Source organism: Mustela nigripes, chromosome 2, assembly GCF_022355385.1.
Source record: "Mustela nigripes isolate SB6536 chromosome 2, MUSNIG.SB6536, whole genome shotgun sequence".
Lineage (NCBI taxonomy): Eukaryota > Metazoa > Chordata > Mammalia > Carnivora > Mustelidae > Mustela > Mustela nigripes.
The window spans coordinates 79,296,068-79,312,523 of NC_081558.1; the positions used below are offsets into that span (position 1 = coordinate 79,296,068).

General features: G+C 41.0%; 1 protein-coding gene across 11 annotated transcripts in view; it reads left to right on the plus strand.

The window, feature by feature from the left end:
• THRB (thyroid hormone receptor beta) overlaps positions 1–16,277 on the plus strand; it is a 398,126-nt gene extending 381,849 nt beyond the window's left edge. For all 11 annotated transcript variants that reach the window (XM_059390840.1, XM_059390848.1, XM_059390839.1 and 8 more), the window contains 3 exons: positions 1,756–1,902; positions 7,311–7,569; positions 14,890–16,277. In XM_059390840.1, the coding sequence (XP_059246823.1) occupies positions 1,756–1,902; positions 7,311–7,569; positions 14,890–15,131 (648 nt within the window). In that variant the 3' untranslated portion in view covers positions 15,132–16,277. The remainder of the gene's footprint in view (positions 1–1,755; positions 1,903–7,310; positions 7,570–14,889) is intronic.
• Positions 16,278–16,456: the final 179 nt, after the last annotated feature.

Here is a 16,456-nt window from a genome sequence, read left to right on the forward strand (position 1 = left end):
TTGTAAAAGCCTTGAAGTATGGGGTAGATGTGGGGTTCCTGGCAGATTGCTGGGTAGAGGCTGCGTGACCAAGATCTAGTCCTGGCCTCAGGGGATCGTTCTTAACCTCCTTGAGTCCTTTGTTTTCTCACCTGCCAATCAGGATTGTATGAAAACCACTTGAGATAATGTACTTGCTCAAAGGGGTGGCTCTCTGGCAGGCCACAGATAAATGGTGGTCATAATTATGACAACAACGAGAAAGGGCAACAGAGGGAACTGTTCCTGGTAGGTAACACAGGTGGCAATAGCAGATGGTGAGAGACCATGGTGGTCTTGGAACCCTCAGCTAAGGAGCTGGAGAGTACCAAAGTACACTGGGGAGGCTAACGTGAGTGATACAAGCACCTGGGGACTTGCTAAAATGCTGGTTCTGTACCATTAGGACAGGGGGGAGGGGGCGGCTGAGATTCTGCCTTTCTAACAAGTGCCCAGATGATACCCAAGCTGCTACACCACCCTTTGAGTAGCTATGGCTTTGAGGCTATGGCTTTTGTTCCCGGGCAAGCCAAGGGCAGAGAAGTGCCCCCGGGGACACTGAATACTAGTAATTCTAGTGTTACTAGTATAACACTAGTGGGAAAAACAGACACTAGTGTGTCTGCCTGAAAGCTTGCCAAGTTTACACAGCTCAGTTCCTCCAAGCGACCTAGAGGTGCCCCTCAGCCCCACAAGACCTCCTCCAACTAGCGTCTATAGGGCAGATGTGAACTTCGAGACCCAGCTGCTAGGTCAAAAGCAAGAATGAATCCACGGGGTGCTTCTTGCCAATGATGGGAGTTTGGGAATGTTGGTGAGGTCCAGAGCTGAAGTCTTTGGTGTAAAAAGGTAATTTTATTAAAGTTCGGGGACAGGACCCATGGGCAGAAAGAGCTACTATACTGGGGTCCTGAGGAATGGCTGATTATATACTTGGGAGTTGGGAGAGATAAGGAAAAACAGAGGTGTCCAAATGGACTTTAATATGCTAAGACTCTTTTATATGCGAAGACTCTTTCATTGGCAGAAGACTCTCAGGATACTGGAGGCCCTGTAATTGTCGAGCTCAAGTTGTTTTTCCCTTCTAGCAAAGTATTAACATTAAGACTGTCAGACACTACATCAAGATGATGTATTATACGTTGGCTAATTGAACACAATAAAATAAATAAATAAAGACTTTTAAAAATGGAAAGAAAAAAAAAAAAAGACCGTTTTCTGGAAGAATGTCACACATATCCCACCTAGGAGTTGGGGAGGTGGCGGTGGTTAGGGGGAGGTCAGCTGGTGTTTTGTCTTCAGCTTACCTTCTGCTCCCTCATCACCAGGGCATCCCCATCACACTCCTCCATCATGGCCCACAAATGCCAGAATGTGCAGGGCTCTGAAAATGCCACCCCAGAGCCCCTAGCACATATGTCACCAGGCATCCTTCATGCGTTTAGAAGCAGGATCCAAGTTCCTGTTGTTTCCCTCTGCCTCCCTCTTTCTCTCACTTTAATTCTGCAGCCGCAATTCTGTGAGCATTATCACCAGCAGCTCTTAAAACAACGGCCAAGACAGTAACTTTGCTCAGAAAATTGAACTACAGAAAGCGACGTAGTTTAATAATGAGCAAAGAGAAAACCGGAAATTGCATAACATGTCAATTCAGAAGAGATTTTTCTGCCACATGAGAATGATGATAAAGATCCCTTCGTGTTCTTCATTTAAATCTTTCTTGTTTCTCCTCCTTAGCCGGAAGATATTGGACAAGCACCAATAGTAAATGCCCCAGAAGGTGGAAAGGTTGACTTGGAAGCCTTCAGCCATTTTACAAAAATCATTACACCAGCAATTACCAGAGTGGTGGATTTTGCCAAAAAGTTGCCTATGTTTTGTGAGGTAAGGACACTGTTCTTCCTTCTGCGTTATTTTTCATTGCAGGTCCATTGATTTCCAGGAATATGGAGTATTATTTATAATTTAATGTTAATTAGTAGGGACTTAGTCACATGAAAGCAATGTCAATACAAAATGAAAATACACTATTTCACTTTTATTTCACTACTTCTCTATTCAGTCATCACTCATTAGCTAGTTCACATGAGGCTGAAGATCCTATCTATTTATGCACTGACTCCAGGCATAGCGAAATATGACTGACACTAATAACATCTATTCATTCTGCACCTACAATGTCCCAGTTACCATGCTCAACTCTGCCCACATTAAATCCAATCCTTATAACAGATTTGCAGGATAGCTTTAATTAAGCCCATTTTATAGATGGGGAAAACTAAGATTGAAGAGATTAAGTTGATTTATCCAAACATGGGGCCATGGTTTGAGTCTAAGTCAATATGCTTTCTGTTACATATCCTAGCAAAACGGTTGTGTGGTTGTTTCCACCTCAAGAATAAGGATCTCCCTCACAGAGCAAGGATCTTAACTCCTTACCTCTCCTCTCTTTTCTTATAAGTTCACCCTTTCTTGCCCTGTTTTCATGGCACCCCTAAGAGCTCATCCACCTGAGCTTATAGGCTTTCCCTTTAGGACACCAGATCCCTCATCTCTAACTTTAGCAGTCCTACCATGTGGTGCCTGGAAGCATGGGCTCTGCAGTCAGCCGGATGGGCAGGAATCTTACGTAACTTATTTGGTGTCTTCAAATCTTGGTTATTTCATCTTTAAAATGGGAATCATGATACTATTTACTGCTTAGAGCTATTGTAAGGTTTAAATGGGATAATGATGTAAAGTGCTTAGATAGGCCTGGGGCCTAAGTGTATCCATAAATTCCACTTGTTAAGGTTTCTGTTTTATCTATTACATTACTATCCTGCCTCTAACCTCCCTTTTTTGAATCAAGTGGAGAATTTTTCCCTTTGAAAAGCTATCAGGTGCCAAACTATTGTTCTTCCCACCTCCAAAGAAACCCAGAAAGATATCAAATACACAGGTCCATGTACTGCCATGAGCCTCTTATATAAGCTATCCAAGTGAGAAGCCAATCTAGCCTCACCTAGAAAGAAGCCCTCTCCTCACCTGGAAAGATTCCATCCTGCTTTGGCTTCCAGCTCATCTGTGGTTTTGGGTTTGCAATAATGGGACCCCAGCTGGAGTCTAGAGACCTCAGACACTGATGAGGACACTTTTCATTGCTTGTTTTGCACCTCCACAAAAGCCACATCCAGAAGGACAGAACAGTAGGCTTCAGGATGCAGGTATCTGACCCCCAGACCTAGCTGAGAGAGTGTGTACTTTGCTCTTGTCCCCTGCTTCACTGTGGTTGGGGCCAGGGTACCTGATGTGCCAGCTGGCAGTCCTATAGAGGGAATGACTCGTACCCCACCCCCAGAAGAGCTGGTGAGTCCTGGGGAAGGAATTTTTTCATATGTGTATTTGGTGTGGAGCATCCCATGTCTCTGACCATCTTTTTTAACTAGTATTTATTAAAGTTTGGAAGGCTATTAAAAATCACATATTCAAGGTTGGCTCAGTCTGTTGGGTCTGCCTTCAACTCAGGTCATGGTCCCAGGGTCCTAAAATTGGAGCTCCTAGTCTGGCTCCCTGCTCAATGGGGGGTCTGCTTCTGCCTATTCTTTGCCCCTCCCCTTGCTCATGCTTGCTTACAGTCTCTCTTTCTCAAATAAACAAAATTTTTTTAAAATAACATATTCAAGATTCATGGTAACACCACCTAAGGATAAACTGCTGATGTTTTGGAGTCTATTTTAGTCTTTTTCAATTATGTGTGTGTATACATATATGTATATACACATGTACACACATATACAAAATATGAAACATATATAATTTATACCATAATGTACATCCTACTTATGAAACATTTTTAAACTTTTCTATTAAAGAGTAAAAGGCACTTATCATAAAGATGCTGCTCAATGAATTTTCACATACTCAACACACCCAAGTAATTAACACTGAGGTAAAGAAAAATTACCAGCACCCTATTGTACCAAACTTCTTACCCCCAACTGTAGAGCACACATCATTAAATGTTCTTTCACAAATAAGTTTTAGTGACAACATACTATTCTAAAGAATAGATCTACATAACTGAGGTTATATGCATTGACTGGATCTTCAGTCCTTTTCCCATTTTTCACTAATATAAACATTCTCCAGTGAACATCCTGGCTCCTATGCCCTGCTCACAATACTATTTCTTAAGGGAAAATTGCAGAAGTAGATTTTAAGGACCAAAGTATACATACCTTTTAAGGCTTCTGAGATGTGTTGCCATATTGCTTTCAAGAAGGGTGCACACTCTCATAGCTGTGCCAAGGGCACTGGTTTCCTCTGACTCTCGGTGTCATCTTTCTCTTTTGTTCACTGGGTTGAGTTTGTTTTTCTGGACCTTTCTTGATCCTCACTCTCTCTGAGCTGTCTCTTGTCCCCCATCCTTAGTGTCTGAAGAGAAACTCTATTGAGGACACCACCCCTAAAACTTGAGCTAGCCTGTTAGTCATGTGTTCCCCCTTGAATACCCACCCAAAAATGTTTCTTAGAAAATGTAAAGCTCATGTCAACCAAGCACAGAGAGATATTTCAGTTAAAGAAGAAATAAAAGAAGCCATCTCCACCACCAGGAACGAACACACCATGCACTTATGGCCATGGCAAGGGTGAAGGGTCAACATGGAACTTTTCAAGCATGGATTCTGGCCAGCTTCTGTCTTCACATTTCTCTCAGAAGTTTAATCCTGCTTCAAGGTCATGATTCTGTCTCTTTAACCCTGATTTGTGTAGTCTCAAAATTACAAAAAAAAAGGGGGGGGGGGAAGAGGCTACTTTTACAGCAGAGATGCATTTGTTTCCAGTGTTTGTGGTTCCCTGAGGGCCTTTAGTCTTTATCACTCTCATTAAAACATTGAAGAGGAAAAGGAACTGTGTAGCCCCCTGAACTGCCTCTGGAGTGGGCTAGAGATCCCAGGTGGTCTCAAAAGCCAGAGCTTTCCTGCCAGAGGCATTTTGGGGCACGTGTTGTTTAAATTGGGCTCACAGTAATTTTCTACTAAGATCCATGCCAACCCCCCAGCCAGGTTGGTGGACACCCAGGGCTTTGAAAGATCTAAAATCGCTGCTGACAGAACTGCCAAAAAACACACATTAAGAATCATTTCTGGAGTGCAGGGCACTGTCATCTTTGCCAGTCAATCTGAGTGATGTTCTCCTGAGGAGACAGGAAGAGTATGTGGGAGTGTCCCTGCACCTCTGCCTGTCAGGTCCTTCTTGCCACGATATCACAGTGAAAGTATTGTGGCGGGTAACCAAGATCATTTGCCCACGTGTTGAAACAAATCTCAACAGCATCCTACAAATCGTTCTAAAAGGGAAAGTCATCTGGCCTAATTTTTAAACTGTTGGTGATCCTTGACAAATATGAGTTCAGCTTTCATTTCAATCTGAACCAACAGTTAAGTTTTAAAAAGAAATCTTCTACTTCATCTACACTCCAACTTAGCTACAAAGACAAGGCCTGCCCAAGTTTGCATTCCTTGTGGCAAATTAAAAAAAATAGTAATAAATTGTTTGATCTGATCAGTGATTTCTCTTTGTTATTCTATGCCAGTGGTTCTCAAGAACAAAAGGGTCCCTGGCCCCTGAAACAAAGGCAAGAGCATCCCCTGGGAACCCGGAAAATGCAGAAACTCAGAGGGTGGGACCAGCAATGTGTTTAACAAGCCCTCACATGACCCTGATGAGGCCAAATATTTCCTTGTTCCCCACAGAGATTAAAGCCAGCCCCCATCTACTTGGGCCCATTCTCCGTCTTATTGGTGGAGGATCTATCCAAGCTCAGGGTTTCCTATTTCCTACGATGATCTTGGGCCAAAAATCCAAAGATATCATCAAGGAACACAAATTTGAACCTAAATAAAAGCAATCACAGGGATTCTTTTTCTTTAATGGGTGGAAGGAGAGAATTCCAGAACCAAATATGAAATGAATTTTATTCTGGGGGAAAAGCTAAGTTTTGAAATTAAATGGTAAGGTGGCTAGGATGAGCTAGTGAAAAATATGAAATACCCCGCATTTTAAATGTAATTCAGTAATATTACCTTCAGTTTTACATAACAACCAAAACTGAACTAGTCAAGTGTTGCCAAGAGTACTGCCCCAAAAGAATTTGTACCTGATTTCATGAAAAGATAACAATTATGTGTAATTTACATGTTTGTTGTTTATGGAAACTTAGTCATATCCTGAGTACTTAAAAAGAATGTGTTCTCTTCTCTTTGCGCTGGATTCTGGAAGATCTAGCTTCAAATACTAGCCTTACTCACAAAACCCCCATGTGACCCCTTAGCATGTTACTCAACCTCTCAGTGCCTTGATTTCCACTTCTGTAAATGAAATTGGAATTAGAATATTCACTTCACTGTATTGCTGTGAAGATTAAGTATAAGGTGACATCTGTAAAGCTTAGCACAATGCCCAATGCCTCAAAAATATCCATTAATAGCCTTTCAAACTACTTTGATAATGGCTTTTAATTAAACATTCTATCCCCCCAGAAAGTAAAACTCTGATTTTTTGTTATTTTGCTAACAAAGTTGCTTTTTTTAAAAGTTTATTATAAATGTTACCACATTATCACAAATCCTAATTAACAAGGCAACCAAATATGCTTAAAACAAGATTACAGTCTGGCAGAGAAACCCAATGTGTGAAGTAATTCTGGTGCCTCCGTTACTGAGTACATAACCCTAAGAGCCAGGAGATCTGAATTCTAGTCTCACCTCTGCCTCTAACTCACTGGGTGACTTTGGCTAAAGCTTTTACATCTCTGGGCCTCGGGAACGACATGCCTCTATATGTGACCTTCTCCTTCTGTGCCTTTTGAGAGACCCAAGGAGCAATCTTGCTTCAAAAAACAAAGAGAAGCAGAGTTGCCAGCTGATGACTCATAGAACTATGAGAAATGTAGGTAAGCTTAATGTAAACCATGTTCTCAAGCAATGATCAGTTGGTGTTATTATACAAAACCCCAGAGTAAGGGATTTTTAGCACGATTTCACACAGGACTGTAATCCCAGTTGGAGATCTATATCCATCATAAAAGAAAGGCAAAGTACTGACATTAAAATTGGTCACCAACTTGGAGTCTGAAAAATGGTTGTTGAAAATCTGCAGCCAAGTAGGAAGGGAAAAGCCATGGGCTCAAAGAATGCAAGACCGAGTTGATCACCAGATTTGGTCTCTGTTGCTATTAAGATACTGCATATTATTGCTCACTGACATCTGTGTGCTTATTCTTGCTGATGTGAGCTGGTTTTTTTCAGCTGCCATGTGAAGACCAGATAATCCTCCTCAAAGGCTGCTGCATGGAGATCATGTCCCTTCGTGCTGCTGTGCGCTATGACCCAGAAAGTGAGACTTTAACCTTGAATGGGGAAATGGCAGTGACGCGGGGCCAGCTGAAGAACGGGGGTCTTGGGGTGGTGTCGGACGCCATCTTTGACCTGGGCATGTCACTGTCTTCTTTCAACCTGGATGACACTGAAGTAGCTCTCCTTCAGGCGGTCCTGCTAATGTCTTCAGGTAAGTGCTCCCAGACTCATTACTGGGCGACAAGAGCTTTTGTGTGCCTGATGCTAATTCAAATTATTTGATGAGTTCCCAGTCCCCCACCTCCCCTTTAGCTTCAGAATCATAGCTCACTCTCTTTCAGCAAGCAATTGGGGTTTTGCCAATGAACTGGGAACTAAAGGGGCGTGTCAGGTATCTGATGCTTCCTGAAGTTTCAGCGTAGAAGGAAGAACCCAAAGAAGCCATTTTAAAGACTCTATGAAATGGTCTACCTTCAGTGGACACCACCCAGCCTGCCTCATAGTCATTGGCCAACCCTGACCCCTTCTGGTTTTATATATGCAGGATACAAGTATGAGTGACCACACCACTCCGTGTTAAGTTCTGGTTAGGGAAATCACGAGTGAAAGCTGAAATTTTGATGGCTTAGCTAAAACTTAATTTTCAGCTATTTATTGCTAAATAGTACACTATCCCAAAAGTTACTGGCTTAAATTTAGCAGGGGTTGGGGCTGAGACCTCAGACATAGCTTCAGGCCTCTCTCCATACAGCCTCTCCTCTGGCAGGCCAGTTGAACTCTTCCATGACTGGTGGATTCCAAGAAGGAGAGTTCCGAGCACATGAAAGCAAAATTGCAGAGTCCCAGGTTAGAGTCATATAGCATCATTTCTGCCACATACTGTTGGTCCAAACAAGACCCAGCACCAGCCCAGAGTCAAGAGCCCACCTCTAGATGGGAAAAAATGGCAGAGTTTGTAGCCATCTTTAACCTACCCCAAGCTCATTATCAGGACTCCAGACTCCTTCAGTGAAGAGTGAATAATAATGCTGACACTTTTCTCCTCAGAGATCATGCCATTTAATAAATAAGAAATGCAAAATCGACAAACTCTTGAAGGAAAGCTAGTCTTTAAATAGAAGATAGTGGGGTGCCTGGGTGGCTCAGTCAGTTGGGCATCCTGCTGTTGGGTTTGGCTGGGTCATGATCTCAGGGTCCTGGGATCAAAACCCATATAGTTCTCCCTACTCAGCAGGGAGACTGCTTGTCTTCCTCTTCCTCTCCCCCCCAACTTGCGTTCTCTCTCTCTCAAATAAATAAATAAATTTTAAATAAAAAATAAATAGAAGGTAGTTTCAGAGGCCTCCTGTGCCTTTTCAGAGCACCATCAGCTTAGATGTGCCTTGGCACATGTCACTCAGCACTATAGCTATCAGTTTAACTTATCCACCTCTCCCTCTGGACTGTTTATTTTTTGAGACAGAAATATGTCTAGCTATACACCTACTGCCTAAGCCAGTGTTTACTAGAATTTGAAAAACGTTTATTGGCTAAATCACTAAACAGATGGGTAAATTATCAGTCACAAATACAATGAGAATCCTTTATAAAGTTCATGCTTCCTGGTTCACTCAAAATTCCTTTTTTTTTTTTTAAGCTCATCTTGAAGTGTATTTGCTATATAGCATTTAAGTGTGGCAGACATTTTTTTAAAAACTCTTTTTATTAGGAAAAATCTCAAACATACGTAAGTGCCAGTAGCATAAGGAACCCAGCTGTATGCTGTGGCAGACAAGAGGCAGGGTACCCCCCCAGGTTTCCCACCTTCTAATGTTTACACCCCTATACAATCCCTTCCCACTGAGTGTGTGCAGAACCTGTGACTTGCTTCAACAGAATGTGATGAATTCAATGTCACCCCCATGTGATGAGGTTGCATTATGTTATGTAAGATCCCTTCTTGCTAATAGGCTTGCTCCGGAGACTCTCCTTGCTGGCTGGCTGAAGTAAGCAGCCATTTGGGAAAACTCACATGGCAGGGACCTGCATATGGCCTTTTGGAGCTGAGGTGGCGGGGGGGGGGGGGGGGGTCTCTAGTCAACAGTGAGAAATTGGAGTCCTCAGTACTTCACAAGAGTTATTCTTAAAGAAAAAAATGGATAACTTATCTAAGGATTCACTATGTGACCTTGAGTCAACCCCTTATCTTCTCTGGGCTTCAGTGTCTTTTAAAATAAAGAAATTGAACTAAATAAATGGGAATTATATCCCTGGAGGGGGGATTCAAGGTAATTTTTTAGCTGAAATTATAGTGCTACAAAGACAATTTTATAACATTGAACCACATAGTGAGAAAGCTATTTCTCTGAGAATTTTCTTTCTGCTTGTATCTCCTAAATAAGGCAAGCAGAGGGATTCATTTTGGTGCCAATCTGTCCTGAACACCTCTCTAAACTCAATGACCTTCCTTTTTAACAGACAGAGCGGGTCTTGGGCACAGTCTTCAGCAAGAATCTTTAGCCAAAGTTTAATAAAGTTTCTGTCACACACCCATTTTGGTGGTTATCTTCTATGTATGGCAAATGGATTTTTATTTACTGAATAATACAGTGTTTCCTCCGTAGTGAGTTAATTTTAAGAGACCGTTAAGCAAATAATCTCAGTAAGGTAAATTAAAGGAGTATGTTAAAATTGTGATACCAAACTCTATCAAGCACTTAACTTAATGATTCTTCCCCATCCCCTGCCTCTGATGACACTGTCACCACCTGACAGCCACGTGACTTACTAAAACCTTTTAAAACTCTTCTCCACCCTAATGACCAGGGTATTTTTCATTAATACTTCCAGGACCAGAAAAAGATTACAAGACACTTTATGTTGGCACATGATAGCTCCATATCTGTGCTCCTTGGCTCCAGCCCTTCTCAGGGTTATCCTCTAAGCCATTGTTCTATGTGGCACAATATCTTAGGCCTCTTCTTCAAAGCCTCTTCCAGGAGCTGCTACCACTAAGTTCTTTGGTCCTGCACTGATGAGCGGAGAGCTAAAATGGAAATGATCTGAAGGACGTATCTTTGAGAAATTGTCTTTTTTTTTTTTTAAGATTTTATCTATTTGACACAGAGAAAGAAATCACAAGTAGGCAGAGAGGCAGACAGAGAGAGAGGAGGAAGCAGGCTCCCTGCGAAGCAGAGAGCCCGATGTGGGGCTCTATGCCAGGACCCTGGGATCATGACCTGAGCCGAAGGCAGCGGCTTTAACCCACTGAGCCACTCAGGCACCCCGAGAAATTCTGTCTTAAGGAGTTAAAAACAGTCTTTGACCTTTAAAATATTTCTTCATAAACATGCTTAGCACCATTTGAACATGATCAAAATGTCCTTTCATTTTCTCTGTGTCATTTATATGACCACCTTACCTTTATTTCTCATCAAAGGACAGAATTTTGAGACGACAAAACCCAGGTTATATTTTTCCCCCTTGAAGGAATACATCCAGAGCAGAATTATGTTGATTTTCTGTTTGGATCAAAAGGAAAAGGATCCTGTGGTGAATTCTTCTGGCACACTCAAAGCAAGAGAGAAGAGAAGGGAGAGGGAGGGAGAAGGATTGAGGAGACTCAGAGCAGCATCGTCAAACACAAAGGAAAACATAAGAATGCACAAATGACGATTCAAGCCAAATAGGGGATGCCAAAAGCCCATATATTTTGTTTAAACTCAAAAGAGTGAATTGAGAGACATCTGTGCTGAGCCTTCTTTATAGATTAAGCAGACCCCTGTTTTGCTTTATACTAGCACAGATCTTTCAATAACTGGACACTTGAAGTGTGAACTTACTTGATCAAAGCCACATAGAACAAAAAGAGGTGTACTGGGCAGTGGGGTGATCAGGCTCCCTGGAGCTATATGAGGAATCCAGCCAGGTTTATAAATTATTATTTGGGGGGGGTTATTGAGGTATAATTTACATATAACATCATATTAGTCTCAGATGTACAACATAATTAAATTTGTATATATTGCAAAATGATCACCACAGTAAGTCTGAATAACGTCTGTCTCCATATATAGTTACAAATTTTTTTCCTGTGATGAAGACTTTTGTGTTCTAATCCCTTAGCAACTTTTCAAATATGCAGTAGGCATCAAACTATAGTCACCATACCATACATTACATTTCCAAGACTTATTTTTTTTTTATAACTAGAAGTTTGTTTGTATCTTTAGACCTTCTTCTTTCATTAAGCCCACCCCAGCCTACAGCCTCTGGCAACCACCAATCTGTTCTCTGTTTCTATGAGCCTGGTTTTGTTTGTTTATTTCTTTGTTTTTAGATTTCTCACCTAAGTGAGATGATACAGTATTTGTCTTTCTCTGACTTATTTTCCTTAGTATAATGTCCTCAAGGGCCATCAATGTTGTTGTAAATGGCAAGACTTCATTCATTTTTTTTGTGGCTAATATGCCATTGTATGTATATACCACATCTTCTTTATCTATTTGTCCATGGATGGACAATTAGGTTGTTTCCATATCTTGGCTATTGTAAATAATGCTACAATGAACATGGGTCCATATATCTTTTCAAGTTAGTGTTTTTGTTTTCTTTGGATAAATATCACTGGATCATATGGTAATTCTATTTTTAATTTTTTGAGGAACCTCCATATTGTTTTCCATTGTGGCTGTACCAATTTGCATTGCCAGCGATAGTGCACAAGGGTTCCCTTTTCTCCACATCCTTGCCAACATTTATAATCTCTTGTCTTTTTGATAAACTGCCATTCTATTTCATGGTGGTTTTGATTTGCATTTCCCTAATGATTGGTGATGTTGAACATTTTTACATGTGCCTGTTAGCCATCCATATGTCTTCTTTGGAAAAAATGTCTCTTCAGATCCTCTGCCCAGTTTTTAAACAATTTTGGGTTTTCTTGTTACTGAGTTGTAGGAGTTCTTTTTATATTTTCATATTTACCTCCTATCAGATATATTAAAGGGCAAATATTTTCTCCCATTATTTGCAAATATTTTCTCCCATTACATAGGTTTCCTTTTCATTTTTTAATGGTTTCCCTTTGTTGTATAGAAGCTTTTTTGTTTGATGTAGTCCCATTTTATTTTTGCTTTTGGAATCAGATCTACAAAAATTATCACCAAGACTAATATGACTGAGCTTACCACCTCTGTTTTCTTCCAGGAGTTTTATGGTTTGAGGTCTTAGATTCAAGTCTTTGATCTGTTTTGAGTTAATTTTGTATATAGTATAAGATAGGAGTCTAGGGACGTCTGGGGTGGCTCAGTGGGTTGGGTCTCTGCCTTCAGCTCAGGTCATGATCTCAGGGTACTGGGATCAAGTGCCACCATTGGGCTCTCTGTTCCGCAAGGAGCCTGCTTCCCCTCTCTTTCTGCCTGTCTCTCTGCCTACTTGTGATCTCTCTCTCTCTGTCAAATAAATAAATAAAATCTTAAAAAAAAAAAAAAGAAAGATAGGAGTCTAGGTTCACTCTTTTGCATGTGGTTGTCCAGTCTTCTCACCATCATTTACTAAAGAGACTATCCATTCCTCATTGTTTATTCTGGGTTCCTTTGTCATAAATTAACTAACTATATATACATTAGTGTATTTCTGGGCTATTTATTCTGTTCCATTGACTTCTGCATCTACTTTTATACCAATACCATACCATTTTGATTACTATAGCCTTATAGTTTAAAATCAAGAGAGCATGATACCCTCAGCTTTGTTCTTCTTTCTCAAGACTGCCTTGGTTATTAAGGGTCTTTTGTGTTTCCATACAAATTTTAGGATTCTCGGTCCTATTTCTGTGAAAATACCTTTGAAATTTTGATATGGATTGCATCAAATCTGTAGACCACTTTTGATAGGATGCATATTTTAACAATATTAATTCTTCCAATCCATGAACACAGAATATCTTTCCATTTATTTGTGTCTCCTTCAATTTCTTCTATCAATGTCTTATATTTTTCAGTGTATAGGTCTTTTACTTCCTTGGTTAAATTTATTCCTGAGTATTTTATTCTTTTTGACACTATTGTAAATGGGATTGTGTTCTTCATTTCTATTGCTGATAATTCATTATTAATTTATAGGAACAAAACAGATTTTTTTGTATATTAACTTTGTATACTGCTGAATTTGTTTATTAATTCCAACAGGTTTTTGGTAAAGTCTTGATTTTCTATATATAATATCGTCTCATCTGCAAATAGTGAGTTTTACCTTCCTTTCCAATTTGGATGCCTATTATCTCTTTTTCTTGTCTAATTGCTCTAACTAGAACTTTAGTACCATGTGGGATAAACTGTTAAGAATGGGAATCCTTGTCTTGTTCCTAATCTTAGAGGAAAAGTTCTCAGCTTTTCACCACTGGATATGATGTTAGCTAGGGGCTTGTCATATATACCTTTACTATGTTGAGGTACATTCCCTCTGTACCCACTTTTGTACCCCAAGTGTTTGCAGCCTGGATGTTCCCCAGTCATCTCAACTTCTCATCACATCTCTTTTATCATTTTTGTAAAATTGTCATAAGTCCCCTCTCACATATATGAAGAAAGCCAGAAGTCCTCTCAAGACTTGGGAAGATTTCAGGGTCATTACACAGTCATGGTCTCCTCTTGCTCCAGCTTCCCACTGTATTCTTCTCTTCTCTGCACAGGGTGATACTAGCATGGCTCATATCTTTTCTTATCATTTTAATTCCCCCAAAACGCCACCAATAAAAGGCTGCTACAGGTAGCAGTTTTATCACCTGTATAAGGGATAAGAAGGAGTAGATCATTACAACCCAGAAAACTAAAATTGGATATTGAGCTTCTTTGTCTCTGTAAGAATTTCTTATTGTCTGACACTCCTCCTTTGGCATTCAGGCCTCCTACAATGTTTCCAGTCCCTTCTCACATCTCCCCTCCTCTGTGCTTCCATGCTTGTCTTCCCCTCTCTGCCAGGCAGCCAGTGGAAACTCAAAGTCTTCCCCTTATTATGCACAGTATTTCAACTCTAGAGTTGAGAATTCTCCTTCTTTTTTTTTTTTTTAAGATTTTATTTATTTATTTGACAGAGAGAGATCACAAGTAGGCAGAGAGGCAGGCAGAGAGAGAGAGAGGAGGAAGCAGGCTCCCTGCTAAGCAGAGAGCCCGATGCGGGACTTGATCCCAGGACCCCGAGATCATGACCTGAGCCGAAGGCAGCGGCTTATCCCACTGAGCCACCCAGGCGCCCAAGAATTCTCCTTCTGTATCATAAGAGGGAGGCATGCCATTCCCACCCAGCAAGGTGATTTGTCTAATCTAGACACATTTATCTGAACAAAGTACTGACTCCCTTTGTGTAAACATTGTGATACTTCCTGAGACCCTGGTCCCTGAGGCCCCAGAGTTCATGATGCATCCATGTTCATTCCTAGGAGTTGATAGGTCCCCAGTTCTGCCCACTTCACACTCAAAGGCTTGAACTGGACAGAGCAGGGCTTTCTCCTTTCCACTTTTGAATTAACATTCATCTTTGTTCTTCTCTTTAGACCGCCCAGGGCTTGCCTGCGTTGAAAGAATAGAAAAATACCAAGATAGTTTCCTGCTGGCCTTTGAACACTATATCAATTACCGAAAACATCATGTGACACACTTTTGGCCAAAACTCCTGATGAAGGTGACAGACCTGCGGATGATTGGAGCCTGCCATGCCAGCCGCTTCCTGCACATGAAGGTGGAATGCCCCACGGAACTCTTTCCCCCATTGTTCTTGGAAGTATTCGAGGATTAGACTGACTGACTTCATTCTCATAATTCCTACAGCACTACTGGGTGTCATTTCATTCCATTGCCTAGATCTTTTTTGTTTGTTCCTTTGTTTCTTTGTGTTGGGAGGGACTGTTTGGGGGTAAAGGGAGGTAGTCCTTAGCATAGACATGGATGAAATTGCCCCTTGAATGCGGGTACTTGTAACTATTGCATTTTGTTCTCCTGTCCTTTGATGTGAATGCTTTGAAGATTTTACAGTTGTGGAGGTAGGATGGGGACAATCATTAATTCACCAGCACCAAGCCATCACCAGCTCCCATCTGTCCCTGGTCAGAGACTGAAGCAAGCAAAATGGTGTGGCAGAAGACTAACGAAGCCTTAAAACCAAGATAATATGGTCACCTGAATCTGGTCCTGATTTTTGCAGGGCTCAAATTAGTATGGTGCAAACCACCTTTGGTTAGATGTGGCTTTCAGCTTTCTAGGGAAAGGTCTGAACTGGTTTTTATCTATTCAAGAGCATGCTGTTTTCAGCACTCTTCATTCTCTCCTAGCAGCATAACTTGGAATGTATAGAAATATTTGTTCCTCAAATATCAGCTGTCTTTTCACTCTAATTTTTATAATCCTATGATTTCATTCAAGTTATACAAGGGTGTGACTCAAAGATGTGCAGGTATCTGACTGACGGAGGCCTACAAGGGAAACAATTTTCCTCAGCAAGCCCAAAGAAATTAGAAAGCTTCATTAATGTCAATGACTCAACAGTTTCCAAAAATCCACATGGTGTTACCTCAGAGTAGAAAGGCTACTTTACAGTTTAGGCTCAGAGAAAATTTCTACCAAAATCAAACCAATTTACAGAGTGTTGTCACTTTTCAATGACATCTGATCTGTCATCTCTCAAACTTCTGAAGTTGTTTAATCCTGACTGCATCTTTGCTGAGCTGACAACATATTTCCCTCTGGATTAAATCTTCTAATCAAGGAGAGATAACAAGCTGAAATTTGAGTCTTGTTCTGGAGGAATTCTGAGAGATAAGTATGGTGCATTCTGAGTTGAAGGAAGTGCAGTGTTCTGAGAGTCTCTTCATGTGCTGATGGTTCCCTTTGGTCTTAGATCCTCAAGCTCTTTGCTCTACAAATAAATGTTACCTAGTCCCCTTTTCCCTCTGACTCTCAGGCTTGACTATCACTGAACAAAGACCAGTTTGACCACTGACCCTCCCTGTCCCTCCTAGAGCATTGCCCTGACATATATTTCACAGAAGATACCTGCAGACCATGTACATGAACATCAACTTCCCTGCCTCACCCTCCTCCCTGATGACAAACACTGTAGTAGGT